General features: G+C 42.8%; 4 protein-coding genes across 9 annotated transcripts; 2 read left to right on the top strand and 2 right to left on the bottom strand.

Moving 5' to 3' along the window:
• Window positions 1-10: 10 nt before the first annotated feature.
• Window positions 11-5294, bottom strand: LOC113216730 (coiled-coil domain-containing protein 130 homolog). Of its 4 annotated transcripts, XM_026436536.2 has the most exons (9): window positions 3314-3472; window positions 2807-3089; window positions 2592-2703; window positions 2250-2510; window positions 2019-2157; window positions 1127-1920; window positions 838-1026; window positions 581-710; window positions 11-117 (listed from the first exon to the last, which is right to left on the bottom strand). In XM_026436536.2, the coding sequence occupies exons 2-6, from the start codon at window positions 3004-3006 to the stop codon at window positions 1421-1423; spliced, it is 1212 nt and encodes a 403-aa protein (XP_026292321.1). In that variant the 5' UTR covers window positions 3007-3089; window positions 3314-3472; the 3' UTR covers window positions 11-117; window positions 581-710; window positions 838-1026; window positions 1127-1420. The 4 variants fall into 4 exon arrangements, with proteins under 4 accessions (XP_026292321.1, XP_052123748.1, XP_026292320.1 ...); XM_052267788.1 differs by lacking the exon at window positions 3314-3472 and adding an exon at window positions 5166-5294 and having other exon boundaries at window positions 838-1920; XM_026436535.2 differs by having other exon boundaries at window positions 838-1920.
• On the top strand, window positions 3625-4588 carry LOC113216732 (40S ribosomal protein S29). The gene is made up of 3 exons (XM_026436544.2): window positions 3625-3793; window positions 4269-4368; window positions 4480-4588. The coding sequence occupies exons 1-3, from the start codon at window positions 3732-3734 to the stop codon at window positions 4486-4488; spliced, it is 171 nt and encodes a 56-aa protein (XP_026292329.1). The 5' UTR covers window positions 3625-3731; the 3' UTR covers window positions 4489-4588.
• Window positions 5295-5545: 251 nt separating the features above from the next.
• LOC113216729 (uncharacterized protein DDB_G0283357) lies at window positions 5546-12331 on the bottom strand. 2 transcript variants are annotated; one of them, XM_026436533.2, is made up of 16 exons: window positions 12184-12331; window positions 10865-10986; window positions 10494-10757; window positions 10324-10410; window positions 10029-10218; window positions 9823-9928; window positions 9639-9745; window positions 9349-9544; window positions 8808-9253; window positions 8567-8722; window positions 7608-8478; window positions 7337-7530; window positions 7089-7238; window positions 6849-6980; window positions 6558-6728; window positions 5546-6473 (listed from the first exon to the last, which is right to left on the bottom strand). In XM_026436533.2, exons 2-16 carry the CDS (start codon window positions 10970-10972, stop codon window positions 6466-6468), a joined length of 3186 nt encoding a protein of 1061 aa, XP_026292318.1. In that variant the 5' UTR covers window positions 10973-10986; window positions 12184-12331; the 3' UTR covers window positions 5546-6465. The 2 variants fall into 2 exon arrangements, with proteins under 2 accessions (XP_026292318.1, XP_026292319.1); XM_026436534.2 differs by lacking the exon at window positions 12184-12331 and adding an exon at window positions 11698-12058.
• Window positions 12284-14964, top strand: LOC113216728 (sorting nexin-16). 2 transcript variants are annotated; one of them, XM_052267789.1, is made up of 7 exons: window positions 12284-12424; window positions 12999-13180; window positions 13267-13366; window positions 13470-13559; window positions 13641-13859; window positions 13948-14060; window positions 14147-14964. In XM_052267789.1, the coding sequence occupies exons 2-7, from the start codon at window positions 13017-13019 to the stop codon at window positions 14262-14264; spliced, it is 804 nt and encodes a 267-aa protein (XP_052123749.1). In that variant the 5' UTR covers window positions 12284-12424; window positions 12999-13016; the 3' UTR covers window positions 14265-14964. The 2 variants fall into 2 exon arrangements, with proteins under 2 accessions (XP_052123749.1, XP_026292317.1); XM_026436532.2 differs by lacking the exon at window positions 12284-12424 and adding an exon at window positions 12712-12878.
• The last annotated feature ends 8703 nt before the right edge of the window (window positions 14965-23667 follow it).

The following is a 23667-nucleotide window of genomic DNA, read 5'->3' on the forward strand; positions in this document are numbered from 1 at the left end:
ATGTCAGATGTAGTGATTTTCTATTCTTTATTGTTTCAAATCATTTACATTATAAGAGTAAGTCTTCCTCAAGTAGCCGGCTTGTTTCTGCTGGTGACTTGGGGCTAATCTGGATACCTGTAAAAGAACGAAAAAAATCTATAAGTAAAATTCAAATTATCATCTCAGAGTTCAACTCAAACGTTTTCTGGTCCATATGTATCACTGTGATGCCAGCTCATCGAATGAAATTCTATGTTACAGGTGGCCAGCATCAAGTCCAGGCATATCCCTATGGACAAGAACCAGCATCACTTCCTATTTTACTACGACTGTACCAAACAAATGAAATAAATAACAGCATTACTGTAGTTGACTCTCTGATAATTTGCCTCACTTCCCTCCACTAAAATCAACACACGACTACATATTTTAGGATCAAGTAATAAGCGGTACATATGGAGGTAGCATAGAGACAGTAAAGATATGACAAGCAACCCTCTAATGGAAACAGATACCAAAATTAACTTTTACCCAACATGACTCTACCATAATGTATGGATATTTTTTTGTTAACATTACATAAAAAGTCAAAACTTACGAGATTGATTCCTGTGATCATGAGAAAAAGGGTCCGTTTCTCATGGTATGTGCTGTGATGCCGATTCAGCATGACAGCTGACGGCTGCTTAGCTGAAGTCAAGCGCAGATGCAACTAATAGTCAGTCTTCCTGCAACAAGGGTAAAAACAGAATTTTGGTCTACATATATATCATGGTTACACCAACTCCTCTCTGGACTCTCTACAGTTTCAGGTAGCTGCATAACATTATACTCTCCATATGAAATTGTACTCACCATGTAAAACGATTCAAGCATTGTAGTCTGACTATAAGAGTATGGCCTCGGTATGGAGATATAATACTCATCAATATCCGAGGAAAAATATACATCTGCATCCAATTTGAATTTGACCTTTAAAATATGGAGTCCCATTCCTATCCCGTTATAAGACCAAAGAACTCTGGCTTTCTTCTATTAAATCATCTACGAAGAATAGAAATACAGATTGTCACCCATTTATCTAATAAAACACATCCAAGCTTTGTTTAGCATAAATCAAAAAAGTTTCAAAATTAAATATCACCTCTAATACTTTTAAGGTGTATAACGCAGAACAGAAGAATCAGCTCCCAAGCTATTATTCGTAATTTTTGCATGTAAGGATATTATACCTTGAAAAGTCTCATGTGAATGAAGGTAGAGGTGAATGAAAATAAAGAGAAAAGTTTTGGTCCAATATTTCACACATTTATGAAATTGCCAAAGCTGAGCTAATATCACAGACTTTAAAAGTAGTACTCATTAATGACATTAAAAAATAATGTCTCACAGTTTGGTCCTAACTTAAACACAAGAAGATTATTGCTATGAGAGATTGTCAACCATCATCTGATTCGGATGATCCATAATCCCCAGACACCAGGCCCCCACTTGATAGCAGACTTACTGATGAGTTTGGACTTTCAGACTTAAGTGTCTTCTGCAGAGTAGCCTGCTGAACACAAACTTCTACTCTACACTTTTTAAGCATCGTCTCTCCATCATCATCCTCTTCATTGCAGGGCTTTGGGGAGGTAACACTTGACATTTCAATGGGGGAGGGTGACACTGGTCTGAGTGGGCTCTCAGCTGACAAAGATGAGCGGCAAGGGCTTGAAATATCACTTGAGCCATCAGATGATAAAATTGATGGAGTAGATTTCCTAAATTTAACTTTTGAGCGAACTATTGTACTGATTTTTTTACGCAATTTGTGTTGTTCCTCTAAACGCTTTGCATTTTGGAGCCCGAGGAAACCAGGCGACGTCCCAGTGCAACTAGGCAATGCTGGTCGATTCATTATGTTGTCTCTTGCCATTTCTTGATTTTCAATCATAGCTGTAATTTGAAATTGGTACATTAGTCCCAAAGTACACAAAGCAAGAAATAAAACACTTTGGAAACAAAAACACAAAAAAAATATGAAAATATTTTACATTTTGAAGGTGCTAGTGCAAGTAGAGATGCTAATCTAGCATCCTCTTCATTTTCTGGAAGTAGATTAATTCCTAAAGATGATTTTTGTAAAAGCAAAGCATCTTTCTGTTCCTGCTTTATCATCTCCTTTTTCTTGACCTGGGTAGCAAATTGGCAATGATCAGTTGGGGATATTGTAAACATCCTTATCAAAAAGTACATAGCATTATTTAAACATCTTTAAAATTTACCCTAAATTTTGAGCGCAGTGCTGCATTGGCAGCAAAATCGTCCTTCCAAGCCTCTTCATTTCTATTCATAAGACGGCCGAGCACAGGAGCGACTCTTTTGGCGGTGCTCTCATCCTTGCTCCCATGTTCAAGTTTATACATGGGGTCATCAAAAAGTCGCTTTTGGGTGTCCTTGTCTTCTGGCACAACCTGCTCATTTTGTGTTGGATCCCAGCGATTTTCTTGTCTCCGAGCTCCAGAAACAATGACATAATCCAAATTCTAGAAAAACAAGCAGATGGCAAGTTAAGTGACATTTGCATGATTAATTTACAGATTAATTTTTTGTAAAACAGTTCTTACCCCTGGATCAGTTTTAATCTCAAAGTGGTTGTCACAGAGATGACACTTCATTCGAAACTGATACACTGGTGTTGTATAATACATGCCAATTTTCTTTTTTTCTGCGTTGTACCTAGATATACAAGTTATAATGGTTTAGAAAGTTCAGCATAACAATTTTTTCCAAAAAATTACAAGCACTCAACAATTACAAAAAAAACCTATTTTCAACTTACCTAACACCCATGCCAATATGATTTTTACAGCCATCGCACCATATATTGTATGGCATCTCAAATCGAATGATGAGAATGCCCATGTGTATTTTACGAGCTCGTTCTCGCAAGGCATGAGTGCCCAGAAAACTATTAAGACTTCCCTTCCGTGGATCATAATCAGGCGGGTAATAATGATTCTGTCCTTTGCGCTCTCCCATCTTGTTAAGGTGAGCTACGGCAACTTTCTCAAAAAGTGTATGTGTGAAAAAAACCGCTAAGAAGATGGTTCTCTTAGATTAATCTGTAAAAGAAAAGTCTAAGATAGAAAGAACTGCGAATGATGTGCTATAATCGAATGTAATTAGATGCAAAGTAGAAACGTTTTGAAAACAATTGTGTGGAGAAAAAAGGTTATGAAAAGCCATCGAAACCCAGAAAAGGTACATTGGACTTGGATTAAGCTTTAAACATATTTAGAATCAACAAAAATCTTTTTAAGGCAGTGTTCACTAAGAAATCACTTACATGACAATCTGACATACAGGCTACAGACCACATCAAATATCAAATAATTCCATAATTCACAAACGTCAACAACGACGGACGGACGATTCTCTCGAAAAAAAAGAAAAAGAAAATTGCTTCTATCTTCTCTTTGCTTGAAAGAAAAATTCATGTCATCGTTTTCAGATTTTCTGCAATCGTTCAATTTTTTAAAAAAAGCTTATTTTCTATTCTAATACGTTATTACTTCCAGCCCTTGCACATTTTCGGCAAATTATGAAATTAGACCAAATGACCATACTTGACCATACTCCCACAAGAAGGATTTAAAGACTTTATTCACCACAAAACAATGTTTCCGGTTTCAATTCTTCTTCTCTCTTCCGTTTGTTGGTTCACTGAGTGAAACCGCGTGCTAGTCGCTGGACTATCTTTCAAGATGGGTTTCCAAAATATCTGGTACTCTCACCCCAGGAAATACGGCCAGGGCTCAAGATCCTGGTAAGTAATTTTCTTCCCATCAAAATTTTCAGTCTGGTTGTTCGGAACTCGTTTCTGGTAGGATTGTGTACCGAGGTTTCTCACCGCCACGTCTGACTAGAACCTTATTTTTCTTTACTTTATACTACGGGTACGTGCTTCTTTAATGTACTTTATGCCTTATCTCATTTTATGCTCATTGTTTTACCTATTGAGGCAGTTTTTTCGTGGTTTATGTCGTTGTGAACATGGGTGCCCATGGCAACCTAACCTCCCAACCAGGTGGTTGTGTTGTTGATAGTCAATCTTATTAACTAGGGCTTCATTCTTTCTTGTAGTACACGTCATTCGTAGTTGCGTGGGGCTTTATTCTTGCTTGCATTCTGTCCTCATATCGCATTCGCTTCCGTTCGACATCTACTACAGAGAACGGTTGTTCCATGAACTGTTTACCATAGACTATAATTTGTTGACTCACTATTACCGTTCTTTACAGCCGATCCTGCGCTAACCAGCATGGTCTGATCCGCAAGTATGGCCTCAACCTCTGCAGACAGTGCTTCAGAGAATACGCCAATGACATTGGCTTCAAGAAGGTAAGTGCTGCTCAGCTCATTTTCCTAGTGTGTTCCGATTTGCTCAAGTTAAATTCATTCCCTGTTTGTCTCGTGCAGCGCTTCTTATACTTTGTTTCTTTTATGTTTCAGCTTGATTAGATTAATTAATTTTAAGGCTGCCTCCATCTACTCCACCTGTGAAGGTTTTCTGAAAATGTCATCCTGTCAGTGAACTTTATATTAAAAGCCTCTACAAAAATTGTCTGTACATTTACTTCTATTGCCTACTTAATGGACCGGCTCAATTTCATTGCTGAGCGACATATGTATCATGAATTCATACTTGTCTTGCAGACAAGACACTCATATTGATGCTCTGCCTTACTCTTGGACTTGGCAGTTTCGGCTTTCAGTGAACTTGCCGCTTGGCCCTTTCATTGTTTTCTATCGACAATTTCTCAATCAAGCATCAACATAGTTTTATCCTACATCCTATCAGCTCGCATTTCAATTACCGAAGATCAGGCATGGTCAGCCTGTACAGTTGTAAAACAGGCTAATATGGACCATACGGGGTAATGCGGACCACCCTCTTATTCCTATGTCCCGCTTCTGCTTGACTTGCGCAACCACTGAGCTGTCGCTCAGCATTGTCAGGAACACAACTGAGTGGTAGCACGATTCTAGCAGAAGCGGAATACAGAAAAAAGAGGGTGGTCCACTTTACCACGCATGGTCCATATTACCCTGATTTACGGTAGTCTTTAACCCCTAAATACAATCTCTTCAGTAAATCCAGCTGGATGAACTGAAGAATAAACTAGTAATGCACTGACCTCTAATTCTATTCCTGAAGACGCGCGAGCCTATTGATAACTGTATACGTCACTGCTGAAGGCAACTTCCACCAAATTGATAGTCCGCTCGGCGGCGCCAATGCTCAGCCCACGCCCCGTGGACGACATCTTCAAGATAAATACATTAACATTAAAGTGCAAGTGAAGACAAAAGCAAACAAGTGGAAGTACTTTCTCATACCATAGATGTTAGCAACTGCAGTGACAGTGGACACAGCTGCTTTCAATCAAGGGGTTCCAGTTGCACTGGAATGTTTCCTCCGCTCCATGGCCTGCTAATGCCTAATAATTACAGTAGAGTGGTAAACTGAAAACACTTAGGTGATGTTGCATAGTTTGAGTGTTGACTGATAAAACAATTTATATTTTCCACTCTTTATTCTGACATAATTTGTAAGAGCAAAAAATAATATATGTTGTATGCTTTGCTCCCATTATACAAGTAATAATGAAGGAAGCTGGATCACATTTTTTTGAAGCACAAAATCCAACTCATTTGACATGATAATTCATATGTGAATTCTGTGACTTGTTGGTAATCTCAGTGCTTGGCCAGCTCCCCAAAGTGGCCCGCTATATCTTTTCAGTCAGAAGACTTCAGCTTTGAACATACACCCAATACTGTTCATTTTCAATTAATTAACAGTTCTATGACATTCCAAATTTCATTGGTACATGGACCACACATGACAAGAACAAATAAGTAGAACCAGCACCATTTGAAATTAAAGGGATGACAGCTGCAAAGGATGGTGGATAACATAAATAACAGTGTCAAAAAAAACATCACACATAAAAGGATTTTCTTACTAAGACAGAAGGAATTTTAGCTATAGCTACAAATCAGAAAACAACCTCAGTGTGATGAAAAAATAAAAAGGGGGGAGGGGGAAACAAATAAACTTTGTCAGATATAACATTCATTATCTTTGAGACATGTTAGAGAAACGAAGAATCACTAGGTCAACCAAAAGATTAATTTAAAAAGAATGTTTCCATAGAAATCTTTCTGAAATATTGCAGTCACAAGAGTTGAGTACAGTTTACTCTACCCATTAAAACAATCCAAAGCCGTAATAAATTTTTTGATTAATTAAAATGACAGTATAACAGAAATATCAAAGTCCATGAACACATCTAAGCTGCATTATATGGGACTATTTAAAGTAGCCCTACAACAAAGGCTACAGAAAAAAAAACAAATATATATTAAGAACACTGGTTTACATCTAGTGTTCTGCAATAACCATCCTCTGCGGCAAAAATATTTATTAGAATGCTATGCATCTGGAAGAGAGGATAAGAAAACAAGTTATTTGGGTACTCTAAATAAGATCTGTAAATATTGATACTGGGCTGGTATGTACTTACTGTCCATGTTCGTTGTGTTTATTGTGTGGGGATGCTGTTGTCCAAAGCCAAACCCTGGAGGAGGGGTAGGTGTATTCATTGGTGAACTAGCGGGCCAGTGTGGTCTAGATGATGAAACAATAGCTGGATCTAACGCTGTCCAGTCTGGGCAGTTCCAACTAGTAGCAGCACCTAAAACAAATATTTCATCACTTAACACTGATAAGAACTTTTTTTGGGTCAGTTTTTGACAGGGTATGTTTCAATAATTCGATTTAATGAAAAGATTACAAATCTGATCAAATCACATACTTTTCTGGGCAGCATAACTATGTGAGGGAGCTTGAGACCCATTAGCACCAAGATTTGGTAAAAGAGATCTGAAGTTTTCAGGCCACTCTTTTGCGCTGGCAAACATTGAATCCACTGTGGTTTTAGACATACCTGAAATTTTTTTTATTTATTTAGATGATTATTAAAACAAATCATCAAGAAGGAAAGAAACATCCTTTTTCCACAAAGTAATGGGAGTGCATCTAGAAAAACTCTTACCTTGATTGAGTATGGAACCATTTGACATATATGGCATGTGATTTGCTGGCAGTCCTTGAGAGCTTTGACTACCACTGCTACTACTAGCACTGCTGTTGTTAGCAGAGTTACCAACACTGCCTAATCCCATAAAAGGTAAGACCTTGCTTCCTAAAATATGATACACATAAAGAAATTGTTAGACTTAAAAAAAAACAAAAAACACTACTGTCATCAACAATGATGAAATAAAGAAGAATGGTTCTTGCCTAAATTGCTGCTTGTGTTGCTGCTAGTAGGTGCAGTTCTTGGGATACCCAGACCAAACGCATTCATGTGATTGGGCGTAGGTGCGAACCCAGGAGGGGGAGGACGGCTGCGAGCTGCCATAGAACTATTCAAACCAATACCAAGCCCTTCCAATAATTTTGTGCAATTGGATACTTGAGGCTGTGGTGTCAACCTAGAAGATAATTTTTATTATTAAGAGAGAAATTCCTTCTTACTAGAAGTGAAGAAAATAAGCAAATACAAATTTACCTATGATAAAGAGGATTGTGCTGTTGGAAGCTATGTTGCTGATTTAGAGCAGCTAGTTGGGCCTGCTGGATAAGTTGCTGCTGATGTTGATGTTGCTGCTGTTGAAGGTGAAGATGATTCTGTTGCTGCTGCTGCTGCTGTTTAAGTAACTGTTCTTTTTCCATCATCTCAGCCAGACCTTTTTGTGTTTCATGGAATGGGTCAAAGCCAAGATCATCGTCTGTATGTCTTCTTTCACTATTATCACTGTTAAAGTAATCCTCTTGACTGTTATTAATGATTGAGTTGGCACTACGCTGGTCGAAGTGAAGGAAGGCGTCTGCTCTTTCTGTTGGACCGTTATTAATTATGTTCTCGCGGCTCACATCACTAGCGGGGAAGCCCACCTCCGGACCTGCAGAGGTAAGGCTACCATGTTGCAGGCGAAGCGCTTGCTGATGCTGCAGGTGAAGCAAAAATGATTGCTGCTGTTGCTGCTGTTGCTGTTGCTGCTGTTGGTGTTGATGGTGTTGATGATGTTGCTGATGTTGGAAAGCATTATGCATCAACATACTGGGATTTTCAGGCATGCGTGCAGGGCCAAATGTGTTGGATTGATGGGCGTATTGTTGCTCGGTTACGCCAGGCACTGAATTTGAATTAACTAAACTAACACCGGAATTTTCAAGTTTCTGTTGACCTGCAAGTCCAAGCCAGGCATGATATTTAGCCAGCATGGCGGCAGCAGAAGTCTGTTTATTTTCAGGGACCATGTTGTTTGAGCCAAAACCGAAGGCAGCTTGCCAGTCTTCAGATGAATGAACCGATGGCAAAACGTCAGGCATATGGGGGAGTGACACTCCATTAGGAGGAGCCCAATCGCTATTAGAAACTGAAATAGAACCAAAGTAAGCAGGTATGAGATATGGGAAAATAAGAATGGAAACAAACACAAAATAAAAAACAACACAAAACTATACCAGTGTTAGGTGGTGGGTTGACTTTTGTAAAGCCTGCAGAAAAGAAAGAGTTGTTATCTGGCTCCAGAAGGGATGCTGCTCTGTGGGAAGCAGAAAGGTGAGCTGGAGAGCTACGACCAGCTGGAGAAGACTCCTCTGAAGAGGTGGAAACTGGAGCTAGAAAATTTAGGAACAGATAATGATGATGGAAATAGCAAAAAAGCACTGGGTTCATTGATTGAAGATGGAGAAAAATACATACTTGAAGATGAATACAGGGTGTTTTCCAGTTCACCGAAGTTATTTTCCGTCAGATCATTTCTCCGACTTTGGCTTAGTCTTTCAGTCTTTTCTACTCTGTCAGACTTTACTGTCACATCTATTGTTTCTATTCTCCCTTCCAAGTCATCGTCATCGTCGTCATCATCATCATCATCATCATAATCCACATAATGATCAATATCTACATGGTGTTGTAAATCTGATGTGTTTTTATCCACTCTATCTCGTCTATCTATTTTATCTGTGATACCTGGTTTGTCATTTCCTTGATCCTGTTCTGGGTCCATAATTCTGTTTTTATCACTTTTATTTGCTCTATCTGAACGAGAGGATTTGGTACTGTTAGACTGATTTTGATGAGAATTTGATTTTCGATGTGCATCTTCTCTTTCAGAAGTCTGTGTTGAATTCCTGTCTTTTGATTTTCTAAAGATTCATGAAAATAGAAAAAAATTTGATGAGACAATTTAATTACAATTAGTACAATGACCCAACAACAATTTTTTCTAATTAATACATACCCTTTTCCATCTTCTAACCCTGAGTTGATGTTATTTTTCTTTTTGTTTTTCGAGCTATTCTGTTGCTGTTTCTTTTGATTGCTACTTTCCCCCTTGTTATTATTGGTATTGCCGTTACTATTACTGCTCGTACTACTATTAATGCTACTACTGCTGCTGTTGGTTCCATTTGATGTAGAGAGAATGCCAGAGCCGACTGCAAAGATAGATCAAATTACTACCAATACAAGTCCTTAAAAAATTAAAGGATGAAACAATGGACAGTCAGCTGATTAAGTTAGAGGTCTTACCAGAATTAATTGTGCCTGGTTGTAATGATGGCCATGCTTCTTTGCTTTGTTGTATACTAGGCTGTCCTGTGGATCCTACTGCTGAAGGAGGGGATGGTGTAGGTTTTCTGAAAATCAGGGCAGAGTTCAAACAAACTGTCAACAACTGACACTCAGTAATGTGTCAGTCACAAACAATACTGACCTATCTTTGTTATATGAGTTCAAAAGCTGATCATGTAATCTCTTTTCGAATTCCTGGTGCTTTCCTTGCTGCATTTCTTCCTTGGTAAAACTAGCATCAGGGTCACCTAATTTTAAATACCACAGGTAAACAAGATCCAAATTAATCTTACTGTATCAAAATTTGTCAAAGATAACTTAATCAATAATTAATCACGACTTCCATACCATGATCATGGAGATACATGCAGTCTGGCTTTGGACATACTTGATTCTTCATGAAATGAGAACAGTATTTTGTTGTACCTAAGGATGTCTTTATAGTACGACCATCCACAGGAACATTCTGGACAGCTTGAATAGCACGCAATGCATCATCCGGTTTGAAATATGTTACATAAGCACTAGCACTGGGACCCTACAAAAATTAATACAATAAAGTTGAAGTTTGTAACAAAAATAATTTACCTAGCTATAGTACTTGAAAAAAATTTGTTAAATTTTTAAATAAATTGCATCATACCTGTGAACCTGCATATGTTGTGCTCTGGTTGATAACAACTTTATGTATCTTCCCAAACTTCCCAAAATACTCATGCTTTTTGAGAACCTACAGATAGTTTAAGAGAAAGACTATTAAGTACTGAAATCTCTATCATCTACTGACAGACTCTAGATTACACCATCACAAACCTCTGGATCTGCTAGTCTTGTTGGCAAGCCCACAACAAAAACCAAATTCCTTTGAACCACTCTGACATTTGCTAAGTGTTTTCGATTTTCTGTAACTTTTTGCTTTCGTTGATGATCTTTATTACGTTTCTCCTGCTTGAGTCGTGATACCTCTTCTTGGCTAAGAGGCTTAAAATCCGCAGGATTTTCTGGGTAAGCCTTGCGACATGCAGGGCACAACCCATTCTCATCAGTGCGAATTCTATGCCAACAAAACCTACAAATCTGAAATAGATAAAGACAAAATCAATAAAAATCAAAAGTTCCTTTACAATTTGACTTGGATGGTAGGATCAGTAGGTAGAAAAAGGGAAGCTACAATGAATACTAACCTGGTACCCACAAGTGCAAGGAAAGAAATTGAGATCATCTACCTCCAGTGGTTCCATGCATAGCGGGCACTCAACCTGTTCCTCACCACACTGATTTAGCACGGACATGATTACCTTGGTATCTGCAACAAAACAAAAAGGAGTGAAAACCATGAACTCTAGAAAAAAAAGTTTTTAAGTCAAGGTGGAGCCAACTAAAATAGCTAGAGGTGATTTCACAATAGGAATGTCAGGCATTCACAAAATATAAAATACAAAACACTAAAGGAATCAGTAATAATTTAAAAATACTAAATCTCTTATGAAAATATGGGTGAATCAGTTAAGAATGTGTCACTTGACAGGAGTAGATCAAGGCATAAAAATTTGCTCCAGATAACTGTTGGAGAAGTGAAGCATTACACAGACAAAGTAAACAAAATTTCAAGACTACAAACTTGACAGAAAGTAAGAGACGGCTTAAAAGACTGAAAATAGGGCACACAACATAACCTCTACATGCTCCTGCAAATGTCACTTGCTCATTAGACACATTGATGAAGACAAAATGAACCAACGAAAATGTCTAGATTTAACACTAAACTATAATTAAGGACCAATGGAATTGAAAAATAGTCAAATATCAAAAAGACCCCTGATAACCTAAATGACAAAAAGACCCAATATGACAATAATGTAACAGAAGGTCATGTTTGTTGGGCCTGGCAGTAAACTGAGAATTAAAATACAAAGATGACAGGGAAAACGATTCAAATTAAGTGCAAACAGCAAAGAAATGGCTAAAATTTCTATTCAAGACAAAATTAGTATGACGGCCTCGGGCATAGACTGACCTCAAATAACGGAATGAGGGAACCCTTGGGCACCGGGGTTAATTATGGATTCACCTTAGAAAAGGCCACTGAACTAGATTGTTTCAAAAATGTTCCTTGAACTAGAAAAACGAGCAAATAACCAGGCTGTCAAACTGCCATGTTGGTTGGTTACTGCTAAGAGGCTGGCTTCACTTCGTCGCTAGCAAGGCTAAGGCAAAAGGTTTCTACTTTATCTATCGAACATGACCAATTTGAGCACAATGACAGCGATATCATTGACTAAAATAGGACGATGAAAGTGAAATTGCGACAGGAAGATGAGGGTCGTCCAAACAAAGCTCTTTCTCCAATCAGTAAAAGTTCAGTTAGGCCTAACATAAACTAAGCAATTTAACACCTATTTCGAGGCCTAGGAGAGTGGAAAAGGGTAATGTCACAAGCTCTTTAATTGTCATCCTCACGAACTGTGTAGAGGCTCCTAACATCATAAATACGTAAACTTACGGTCTTAATTTCTAGCAGAATCACTACCACGAAATTTTTAGTTGACGAAATCAGGTTCTTTGCGCATCTGATTGGCGCATAGTTTCTACAGCAGGATCAACTTGCGTACCAAAGTATTCTGTTTACAAGAAGAATAGTTCGGTTCTACAAATGACACCGGTATTTAAAAAAAACAAGAGTCAAAATAATGGATGCGAAAGACAAATAGAACACTGAAATCTTCGATAGAAGGATATAAACGGTATGTCAGCGTTTATTTTAGACTCTCTATTTATTCATTTGGGTACGTTCCTCACTGCTACCATTTATGGGATTCTGTTCACATAAGGTCAGATCTTTTCCAAACTGAATTGATGCTCGTCGATTTCTACTGCTTCTAATTCTAAAATCTTGTTAAAAATATACTTTGATCTCTATTCATCATTTTTCAAATTTTTCCTCGGTATTCAACAAATTTTCAAAAGGTTAAAATAAAGGGAAACTGATATGACTGTACAAAATTGCTATTCACAGACAGCTTTGCATTGCGAATAATCGTTGTTTTTGTCTTTTCTGTCTTCTGTCTGTCAAAAAAAAAAAAAAGAAAAAAGGGATACACATGTGTGCTGACAAATGTTGATATGATGTTTCGAGCTAAAAATGCAATTTGAAGATGATTGTTTTTAATTATTGCACTCATCATATTTGAGAGTTAGGTCTGATCAACCGTCTCCTTTTATAAATTTGTTTCCTATCATATTGTTTATTGTTGTCTTCACTTCATTAATGACCTGTCAATATTTCAATGTAAAAGAATGGTTATGTTGATTTTCCAGTTGTTCACTTCTATCATTATGGACTCCTCTGAGCATGAATCATGTGTTAGTGAAGTCAGCTCAACTATATCAAGGCTACGTTTGCATAACACTCAAAACACCAAAGAACCTAATGACGACAAAGACTCTTGTCGTAGTACTGTTGTGTCAGAATCGGCAAGTGGAAGGAATGTTGAATGCGAGTAAGTATTTGCCAGTCAATTAAGTATTTGTTTTATTACCACGACATTAGCAATCTATTTATGTGACTTTACTTTTGTTGGTTTAGGTTGCCACCTTTCACAATCCCTCACTCCAGCATTGCCCATTCTAATTTTCAAATACCAATAATAGGATATGAAGTCATGGAGGAGCGGGCTCGATTTACAGTATGTATTTTGATTTTTTCTGTATCCTTTGGGTAGTTTGGAAGCTTTTCAGTCACTCTACATTCACTTGGAATTTCAAATCTAAATGAGCCACATTTGCCAGGTTTACAAGCTCCGCATAGAAAACAAAAGTTATGGAGATTGTTGGTTTGTTTTCCGAAGATACACAGACTTTGTTCGCCTTCATTCCAAGGTATATGAGGTTTCTCATGTTCTATTCTGCGTAGTATAAATCTTTTGTTTTGTCTTATAGAAGGAAACAATTGGATTACAGTTGAAACGTGACTTCCCTTCAACAAGCTTGGCTCTTCCTCGAAAGAAGTGGTTTGGCGACAACTTTAATTCTTCATTTTTAAATGAACGTATTAAGGGGCTACAGGCTTTTATCAACTCCATTGTTGATCATCCACACATGAATGCATCTCAAAGCGTCCGTGAATTTTTCTGCCTTGACGAACCACCCTCATATGCTGATACAGTTGAAGATTCTAGAGTATGTCAATTACTTTCATGTGTTGGATCAGAGATTTGTGAAAACTATCTGACTCGGTATAATAATTAGTCTTCAATGTCCATTCCAGCCAATTTTTGATGCATTAGAGGAAACAATCTATCATCTTCGCTGCCAGTTACGTGATAAAGATTGGGAACTACGACAGCTGAAAAAAAATCTAGAAACATTCTCTCATCTAAGGTGAGAGGGAAATGCATCATTAGTTAGTATCCACCTGTACATTTCACAGTTATTAAATTTTGTATTTTTCCACTTCTCTTCCCTAGGAATTCTTCTAAGCTTTGTACACAGTGTAAGGAGGAAGTAAAAAAATGCGTGTTTGACAGTGAACAAGATTTGACTGCCTCTTTGAAATCTACAAACACCTTAGTTTTTGATGTATGATGATTTGTTTTTAAAAGGGCCTTGTTGATCCTTATCTTACTTCCTTACTTTGGACCAAAAACTTGTATAAGCCTTGTCATGCGGTCACTTTGCTTTTTTAAAATACAAATACACACCCTTAATATAATAAGTGTACAGGTATATTTTTGTAATGTTTCTCGTTTATTTTATGCAGTTTGTTATTGTCTTAGATTATAGTTCAAATTATTGTTGGTATTATTTAAATATTTTTTGCCCTAGTGGCTTTTGATATTCAAAATTTCTTTGCATATATAGAGTACATGAAATCTACCTACTACTTAAGGTGTTTGACCAAAATATTTGACTCAGCATTTTGTTCAATTGTTATTTTCATACTTACATATTCTTTCCTACAAAAAGTAATAAATAACCTTTCATATCCTGTATTAGCATTTACACAGTGTTGAGAAAAGAAATTTTGTTGTAACTGAGGAAGATTAATGTTCTATATCTGTTATTATCTTGTGCCTTTCGATGTGTTATCCGAACCCAAGGAACTAAATGAATTCTATCAATCTTTAATGTCCTTGATATGGACCTGGGGAAACCTATGTGATTTCTATGAGTGATAGGGTATATTTTGGAGCAATTGTTCGTTATTTTGTAAATATTAAGTTAAATATTTTTATTACCCTTTATCGTATCTTTTGCCTAATAAAAATGGATATTATCCACGGAACCTTTTCTCTTTTCCCCCCTTTACAAAGTCGCATCGCACCTCATCACTGCAAAGTGGCTCAGAAGTGTCGAGGTTCGGGTACTTGACCTAAAGCCTTCTGTCTAACAAGTGCGCCGCCTGCTCAACTTGCACCACCACGACCACCACCACGCCCCGTCTGCAATCATCAATCAAAATAATGTCAATTTGACGTAAATTCGTCAAAATTTCATCAAATTTGGGGGTACATTTTCATCAAATTGACGTCTTTTTCGTCAAATTGACGGTGTTTTGATTGATTATTGCAGACGGGGACGACCACCACGACCATGCCCTCGAAGGGCAGCTCCGCCCGGCCGCAGCTTCCGCAGCGTCGCTCCGCCCGCCCGACTGCTGTCCCGCCTCCACCTCCAGTCTGCCTCGGCCCGCCGTCCGGAGAGCACGCCTAGCACCCCCCGACGAGCCTCCCACACAACGGCGCCAGCGACGTTGCTCGCGGCGCTCGCCTCGCCCGCACCGCGGTGCGCCGGCCGTTCGCGTCGTCCACCAGAGTCGACCCCGCTCCCCCCCCAAAAATGTGTAAAGACGGCAACGATCGAAACAACCGATTAAAATTGTTCACTCTCGATCGGGGTTACAAAGGACACTCCAGAGATCACAACGGCACAGGTTTGGCGGGCTGTACCTCCCTGTTGTGAACACGTGCCTCAAATTGCACTACCGCCCGATTCGCCCCCAGATAACTTCCAGCGCATCGTGTGCAGTCTGGGAGAGGGCCCTTTCCTCTGTTGTCCCCCCCCCCCCCCCCCCCCGCGGGGACGGGGCAGCATCATGCCGTCGGCGGATCCAGGACGTGGCGGCGAGCAGGCCGACATCGCCGTGCGCCTCTTTTTGTAAAACGGGGACGGCGTACCTTCAAGGGACACGACAGAACACGCAGATCCAAACGAAAATATGGGATAAAAAATAGAAAAAAAAGAAGAGGGGAGAAAAACCACGTGGATTTACTGGCCGGTGGAACTGTCAGGCCAGCGAAAAGCGGCTTCCAGCGACAGCGCTGCGCTGGAGGTGGACCGCTGGGGCCGATTGCCGCCCTACGACGGACTCTTCATGCTTACTTCGACTGGAGGCGTAAGAGCATTTTCACGTTTGGTAAGTCTTCGTCGCCACCGCCCCGCCGTGTTGTCAATACTTTGCTTTTACTTTGGGGCGCACTGGCCGGCGCGTCTCTTCAAAGGGACACTGCCGGGGAATGCGACTAATTGGAGGAGAACTCCGGCTAATGAGATATGGACAAAACGAGAGCCCAACGGTCGCCACTTTTTGCTCATAAATGATACATAAATGAAATGAAAGAAGTCGCTCAGGTCATTCAAAATTCATATGCACACCACCGCGACCTCATGTGTGGCGCGGTGAAACCATATGTGTGGAGTGACCAAACCAAGTGTGGAGCAGCGGCCAAGCGTGGGGGACGCAGGGATTGGCCTCAGCGTAGCCCAAAACCACCTGAACGTCAATTTTAGGGACGGATGTCATCGCCGACCTCACAAGGTCCCCGACGATGTCCCCAGGGTGGCCCTGGAGGTGCAAACGCACGGACAGCAAAATGGCTGCAGCCGGCTGCAGCATACCCGAAAAACTGCTCAGCACTTGGGACGAATCGGAGCCGTTCTATAGAACTCCGTCACCCTGTCCGTATCTTCACTTAAAAGTCTCCCCACACAGCACAATGGCACCCAAACGAATGTGAGCAAACTCAGGCAAACCCCTTCTGTTCTCCCATTTTTGTTCCTCCTTTGTCATGCGGTGCGGCTGTGTTGGCCAGGGGTGTACAGAGGGTAGGTATGGCACCATGCTGCGGGGACAAGCAGGCCTCGGGCGCCCGCTCCCGCTCTGACGCTGTGCAGCAAGTCAACAAGAGCTGTGTGCGCCGATATATCCCTGGTGTATGGTGCCCCCTCTACAGAGGGCAGACAGAGTGAGGGGGTGGCGGGGTATAGGGTAAGGCGTAGCTTCGGAATCGAGCCAGGACGCGGGAGAATCTCGTGTGGCAGAGTGTCTGATTTCTCGCGGGCATCCATCCCCCTCCCCCTCCCCCTCCCTATCGGGTAGTGAATGAGGGGAAACAGCGTCAAAACGAAGCCCCGGAGAGGCAGGGGCGCCCGGGGGCTGGCAAGGCCGCCGATCACAAGTACTCGGGACTGTGCGGAGGTGTGGTCGGGGGGTCGGCGGGGGTGGGCGAGAGGGGAAGCACAACAGGACGTCCTCGCGGGAACAGATCGCATCATTTGGCATGGAAATGGCGGAAAGCGCCGTAGTTCCAGACGGATAAAAATGAAACATATTTTTCGCTTCCCAGCTATTTGGAAAATGGAATCACTCTGGCCTCAAACGGATCCCATTATAATGCCGGGCACGAAACTTTAGCTTGCGAAATGCAACAAACAAATTTGTTTCCCCAGCGGGCGGACGTCCACGCCAGTAATTCCACAAAGGAAACACCCGAATTCAGCTTTGAAAGACTTTTTAAAAATTCATTTTAAATGTAACTGTGGTAGCACCAGGGCGGGAGAGCAGCGCCGGAGCCCCGCGCCGGCACAGTGTCACCGGAGGCGGTACGGGAGCAACGTGGAATAGAATCGTACACTGAAAACAGAAAAAGCTTGATGGCCAAAACCGAAGTTACCTCTAAGTGTTCAACTTTTACTGCCAAACACGTCTCAGTATTCAAATCAGTCCAACACTTAAAAGTGTGCAAAGTAGAGCACTTGCATGTGCACGCCAGGTGCACACTTTATTTATCAATGAATGTTTAGGCGAGAACACAAAAACACAAAACACACAAAATCGGACACAACCATGACGCATGAATTTTTCAAAATACGTCCCACTATTTACACAACAATCTGAAACAATCAGAGACAATCATATCGACACAATCATACACAATCACACACAATCTGAAACAATGATTGTCTGCCTGGACACAGTCACGTGTACATACTTTCTTTGCCCGTTTCACACCCGTCGCTGGCAGTAGAGCACGCCCCATCCAGGCGCACCTACCTACCCCCCAAAACAATAAACACTCGACCCTGCCCCGACGAGCCTGGCCGGCGCGCGTAATGCGGGCGCCCGTCCGCGTGCTCAGTATGACGTCGCTCCGAGCCGAGGCGTCCACTCCGGCGACCAGCAGAGACGGACGACCGCAACGCTCGGCCGCCGTCTGCACTACCAACGTCACACAGCTATCTAGACGGAAAATATTTTCTTTTTTATTTATTCAATGGGATCTTGTCTTTTCGTCAACAAAAATTGTTAACGGTTATGTTTTTAAAGTGTACGGACCACCACCCGCCCACTCACCCCCTGATCGTGGCAGCCGCCCACTCTTCTAATCCCACATCTTCTCCGCGGCGACCGTCACCCGGTTTGCGTCGGCACAAATAATAACCCTCTTTATTCCTCCCGCACGACCCGTCCGCCGCCGTCCCGTTAAGTCCCTTCCGCCCGACCTCACTGGCGAGCGCGCCGCGTCGCATTTAGAAGTCCGGAGTGCAAAAAAAAGAAAGAAGAATTCACGCCATTCTTACTGTAATTATGAGAGGTAATATATCAAGCGAGTTTTTGAAACCGACAAGCCGTACAGCAGCACCCCCGACCCCCGCTGTCTCGGAAGTGAGCGGCACGCGCCCCAGCTGCACGATGGAAGCACCTCCCGAGAGCATTATTTGTTCCCATCTCCAATTTTCATTTTTATATTAAAACGAATATTTCTAACAAGTTCATCTCTCACTATTTCGCGTCGACTATCTCCCCCCCCCCGTTGTTTCCCCCCTTGACAGCCGTGGTGCTCCCGTCCGCTCGTATTACCGACTCTTACTCCGAGCAGGGGGAGAGGGAGGTGGGGGGGGGGGGGTCGAGAAAAAAAAAAGTACCGCTTCCTCATTTACATAGAAAGAAGCGGCGAGGAGCGACGCGTGGGCCCGGCCGTCGGCCGCCGCCGCCTCCCCCAAGGACGGACATAGGGCGACGCTCTCGACGTGTACCGGCTCTAACCGGACTTCATAACATAACAGTTGGAATAAATAAAAAAAGAGATGAGAGGGGGCTCGTCGGGCTCAAGGGGAGCGGGGCCGTCCACCTCACGTCCCCATACGCGCAGGCCGCCGGCGCGAGCCGACGGACCGTTTAGTCCGAATCTTTTACGGATTGCCGTTGTCGTAGCGCAAAGGGGAGACCATAAACGCGGCGACGGAGGGGCGGGAGAAGGGGTGAGGGTGGGTCGGGAATATCATAGTGCGCAGTACTGATGCAGGAGCTTGGAGACTGGCCCTGTCTGCCCCATAGGGCTTTGCTACCTTTGCGCGAGAGCGCGCGCGCGATGGCAACAGAGAGACAGAAAGGAGCGACGGGGAGTTAAAGTTTTATGGGTTCAGAGTCACGATACGGGTACCCCAACCCTACTGCTTGAGCTGAGCCCGTTCTATACAGTGGCTCCGGCGGCTTGGCTTAAAGCTGATTCGGGTCTCGAGAGAGGTCATCTTTGTCATTATTGTGACATCAGTTCGTGGGTGTTGCAGAACCAAAGAGACGCCCCCCCCCCAACCCCCCACCCTCAGCCACCGGTGGCGTCGGGCAGGGGGCGGGGGGCAGGCGGCAGGTTTGTATAGTCGATGGTCGGAAATTATTAATTCACATGAATAAATAGTATAATTTAAATCATACCATATTGCCAGAAATGATTTTGGAACCGAATCGCAGTAGGTTCGACCGTTGTGTGCAGCGTGTGCAGACACTGCAAAACAACTTTCCTTAAAAATGAGAGTGTCATATGGCTAATTCTTTTTAAAATCATTTCATCACTGTTTTTTGTTGTTGTTGTCAAAACTTCCAATGACGGGGCCGCAAAAGAAAAGTCATTCTTGTAAATTGAGAAACAGCGCGCGGCTTCTGCTCTAGCTAGTAGCATGGACGCCCTGGACGGCGCGCACTGAGCCAGCCGGGCCGGGTAAGGCGCCAGTAGGCCTCGCGTGCGCATGGGTGTGTGCGAGTTGCCTACCCTCCCGTTCACAGGCGCCCCCGGGCTAGAGGCGCAAGTTGCTTGGAGGAGACGCTTGTGGAGGCGTGATTTTCAAGCATGGTCTGGCCGACGTCAAGAACGTTTTTCGCTCCCGTGCCCTTTGCACTGAATATGTCTCCCCCCATCTCCCCCAACCCCGCCCCTTTCAACTTGCGCCCTTGCTTCGTCCAGCGCCAAGTCCGCTCAACTGATGAGTGCATGCAAAAAAAAAAAACTAGTGGCTGGGAACGTAGTTAAGTGCGGACCAAAAAAAAAAAACACAAAAAAACAACAACAACAACAAAACAAAACAACACAAAAAAACACCAAAAAAAGAAGAGACGAAAAAGGAAACCACGCGTCTCATTTTGACTCGCCGCCTCCCCCTTTTCCTCAGTGTGCGCTTTAGAGCCACTTTGCGAGAACGAGCCATACCTTCCAGCTTCTCCCGCGTCAGTTCGTCAAATTATCGTGGTCAGCCAAGCACAGTACAGACCAGGCAATACCAGGAGGCTGATTAACCCCGCTCACTTCTGTATAGTTATACTGTACCGCACGCACGAGTGTGGACGGGCTTGCCTATCGCCCCTGTCCACGGCGTCTTACGAGCGGCGCGGGTAAACCCGCCCGCACTGCGGTACAGCATAACTACAGAAGTGAGCGGGGTTAATCAGCCACTTGGTATATTAGTAATACTTGACAAGTAATAATGGGTAAAATCCGAAGTAAAGGCTTTTTAAAGTGAAATAACAAAAAACGCAGTAAAAAGAAAACTCACGTGTTTAGGGCATGTGCCATGTGCCCCGTGTCGCATTTCTTATACGTACAATACGTTATCAACAAATTTCACACAAAGTTAAGTATTCTCCAGGGGGGGGGGGGGGGGCACGTTCGCTTCTCCAGATTGTAAATTTATTGTAATTTCAAAGTTGCCGCTGGACGGGTCGGCAGACGGCGCGGTCTGCCGTAAGTGGCTTCTCCTGCTCTGCCACGCGCCTACTCTGCGAAAAAAAAATCCTACAAACAAACAAAGTTTTAAAATCGCAAAATATAATTATAAAATAAGTGTGTGAATGTTTACAGGGGGGGGGGGTGCCCTGTAGAATCTTCATCAGTGACACACTGGAAGTACAGGTTTCAAACTGTATACTTTAGAAAGAACAGAGGCGCAATTTTTTTTATTTAGACCCTGGCTGGGTGCGGGGCGTTGTTTCTTCCACGGTGTGTTACGTAGTATACGGCAGTCACCTCTGACTGTTGTAGAGGTGCGCGCGGGCGACGCCCTCTTCCGTCACAATTACTCGCGACGGCCAGAGAGAGGGAGGGGGGGGGGGAGGAGCAGCCTTACTTACTCCCCCTTTATTTACACCCTTTCTGCGGGCCATTTGGTGCTCGCGCATATTCATTCCCCCCGCGGAGGCAGCGCCACTGTTAAAAAAACCTACGGGGAATATGTGTACACACTGATAATCTAAGTGTTCAACTGCACTGAAAATGCTAGAGTCAGATATCTTACTTAAAGAGCTTACATTTTTCTTCAACTTTTTGTTTTATAACATTTTTTGTAGGACTGCTTTTTACAACCGCTGCTCTTAAGCCCTAGTGATTCCCGTACATTTCCCCTCCAATTTGACAAGTTACCCCCTTCGACAGCGTTCTTGAAAATTACAAAAAATTGTTGAAATAGCAGCTTTTGCAACGAATGCGGGGTTCCCTTGTTAGATTGAACGATCGCTGGTGTAGGAAGTGCTCAACCGAGGAGTTGCACACTTAAGAGCACACCTACCGAGTGGAACACTTGCAAGTATTCAACTTGCAGTTGCACACTTGCAAGTGTTGAGCAGTTGAACACTTAGATTTTCAGTGTACGGTGCGCCCCGTCAAATCATTGCTATCGTGTCCACGACCGTGATTTGGGACTATACGATCCACTCCGTACGCGATGTACGATGTACCTTAACTTCGGGACGGGGGGACGGAGAAACGGAGGGAGGGAGGGAGGGAGAAAGGAGCAAATAAGGGGCAAATAATTTTCCGGAAAGTTCCCGGGTGAATCCGGATCAAAGCAATTTTACGGATGCTATTTTTCGTCATATCTATGCATGTTACAATATTTGCAGCGAGCAGAAAATGTACTTCCCGTATAAATGTTTGCTGTGAGGGGGAGGGGCAGGTACCTCGCGGCGGGGTCGCGGTGAGGCCACCGCAACGCTGCTTTGTGGAGCCGCCGCACACTGCTATGGTGGTGGGCCGCGCGGTGCGCTGCTAAGTCACTTAGACGCGCTTTGTGGAGGGAGCGGAGTGAGTGGGCGACTATACGCGACTAACGCGACTACTACTTCTGCGAGTTATGAAACTTGTCGGGCCACCACACCCCGCGGGGCCATTTCACCACCACTCCGCGCCGCACAACTGAACGTAACGCGCGTCGCAGGACACGAGAGAATTCATTTCCGAAAAGGAGTCAATTAGAGGGGCGCCCCTAATTTGCAAACGCAACGCAATAGTACGGCCGACTGGCACAGGGTTCGCGCAAACTGGCGGCTCGCCGCCGAGAGAGCCGCGCACCTCTTTGCGTTCCGAAGAATCCGCGAGGTTTCCGAGAAGCGCTCTCCTGCGCACTGGCTGGCCCAGTGTGTGTGTGTGTGCAATGGAAACACAAGTAAGTGTGTTTCCTACACTTGTAGGTGAGCGACATTCACACACTTGCGTTTCCAGTGTGTGGGCATAACGAAAGGGGGTATCACTTGAGTAATACACCGTACACCTAAACTAGGTATTACGCCTAGTACACCGAAAAATAGGAAAATATGCTCTACAATATGGTGGAATTTTGGTAGCAAAGCCTATGGGATACCGGCGTAGTACCGCGCACTACCCGTACTATGTAATACACTGTACACGAAAATTCCCGAGTGAAAACCCCCTCGGAGCATAATGTGCATCGAAAGGACCCAAAACTTGGTCGGAAACCCCGTGAAACCACGCAGAAGAACGTGCTTGAGCCTGGTTGTCTCTGCCACTGTAATATTTTTTCCTGATTTAAGGAAAAAAATTGTAACGACATAGTTTGAACGAAATATTTCGTAAGCGTCAATTTTTCGTAATGATCAGGAATTCTCGGCTCACTATTATTTTTTTTGGCAAATTATATTCAAATTTAATATTATTTGGTTAGAGCTTTGGAAATTATAAAGCAACTCGTAAAATCACGACAAGTTGTGTACACTGTTGAAAAAAGAGGAACTTCTCGAAGAATTCGTCATTGTTCGAAATTGATTAACTTCAGGAAATATTAGGATTGGTTCACATCTATTTCAAAGTAAGATAGCAAAATGCACAATTTTTAACTTTGACTACAAAGAAGTGTTGTGATCTCACAGTTGCTATCGTATCGTGAAAAGCGTTTTGGAAATCACGAAATATTTTTAACAGTGTTGTAAACCGTGCGTGGCAATAATTTCCAGAGGATGTTTTTACAGCGGCGCGGGGAGAGTGTGGGGGGTGGGCGGCGTCAACAAGCCCGGGCCGGCCGCACGCTCCGCTCCGCTCCTCTCGTAAAGGTGCAATGATTGGCTCCCCCGCTCGCCGGCAATGATCCGCGAAAGGCAAACAGAACAACCGGCCCACATCCGCACGGGCGGGCGGGGAACCCCCCC

The sequence above is a fragment of the Frankliniella occidentalis genome, unplaced genomic scaffold (assembly GCF_000697945.3).
Source record: "Frankliniella occidentalis isolate FOCC.00 unplaced genomic scaffold, Focc_3.1 Scaffold59, whole genome shotgun sequence".
Taxonomy (NCBI): Eukaryota; Metazoa; Arthropoda; class Insecta; order Thysanoptera; family Thripidae; genus Frankliniella; species Frankliniella occidentalis.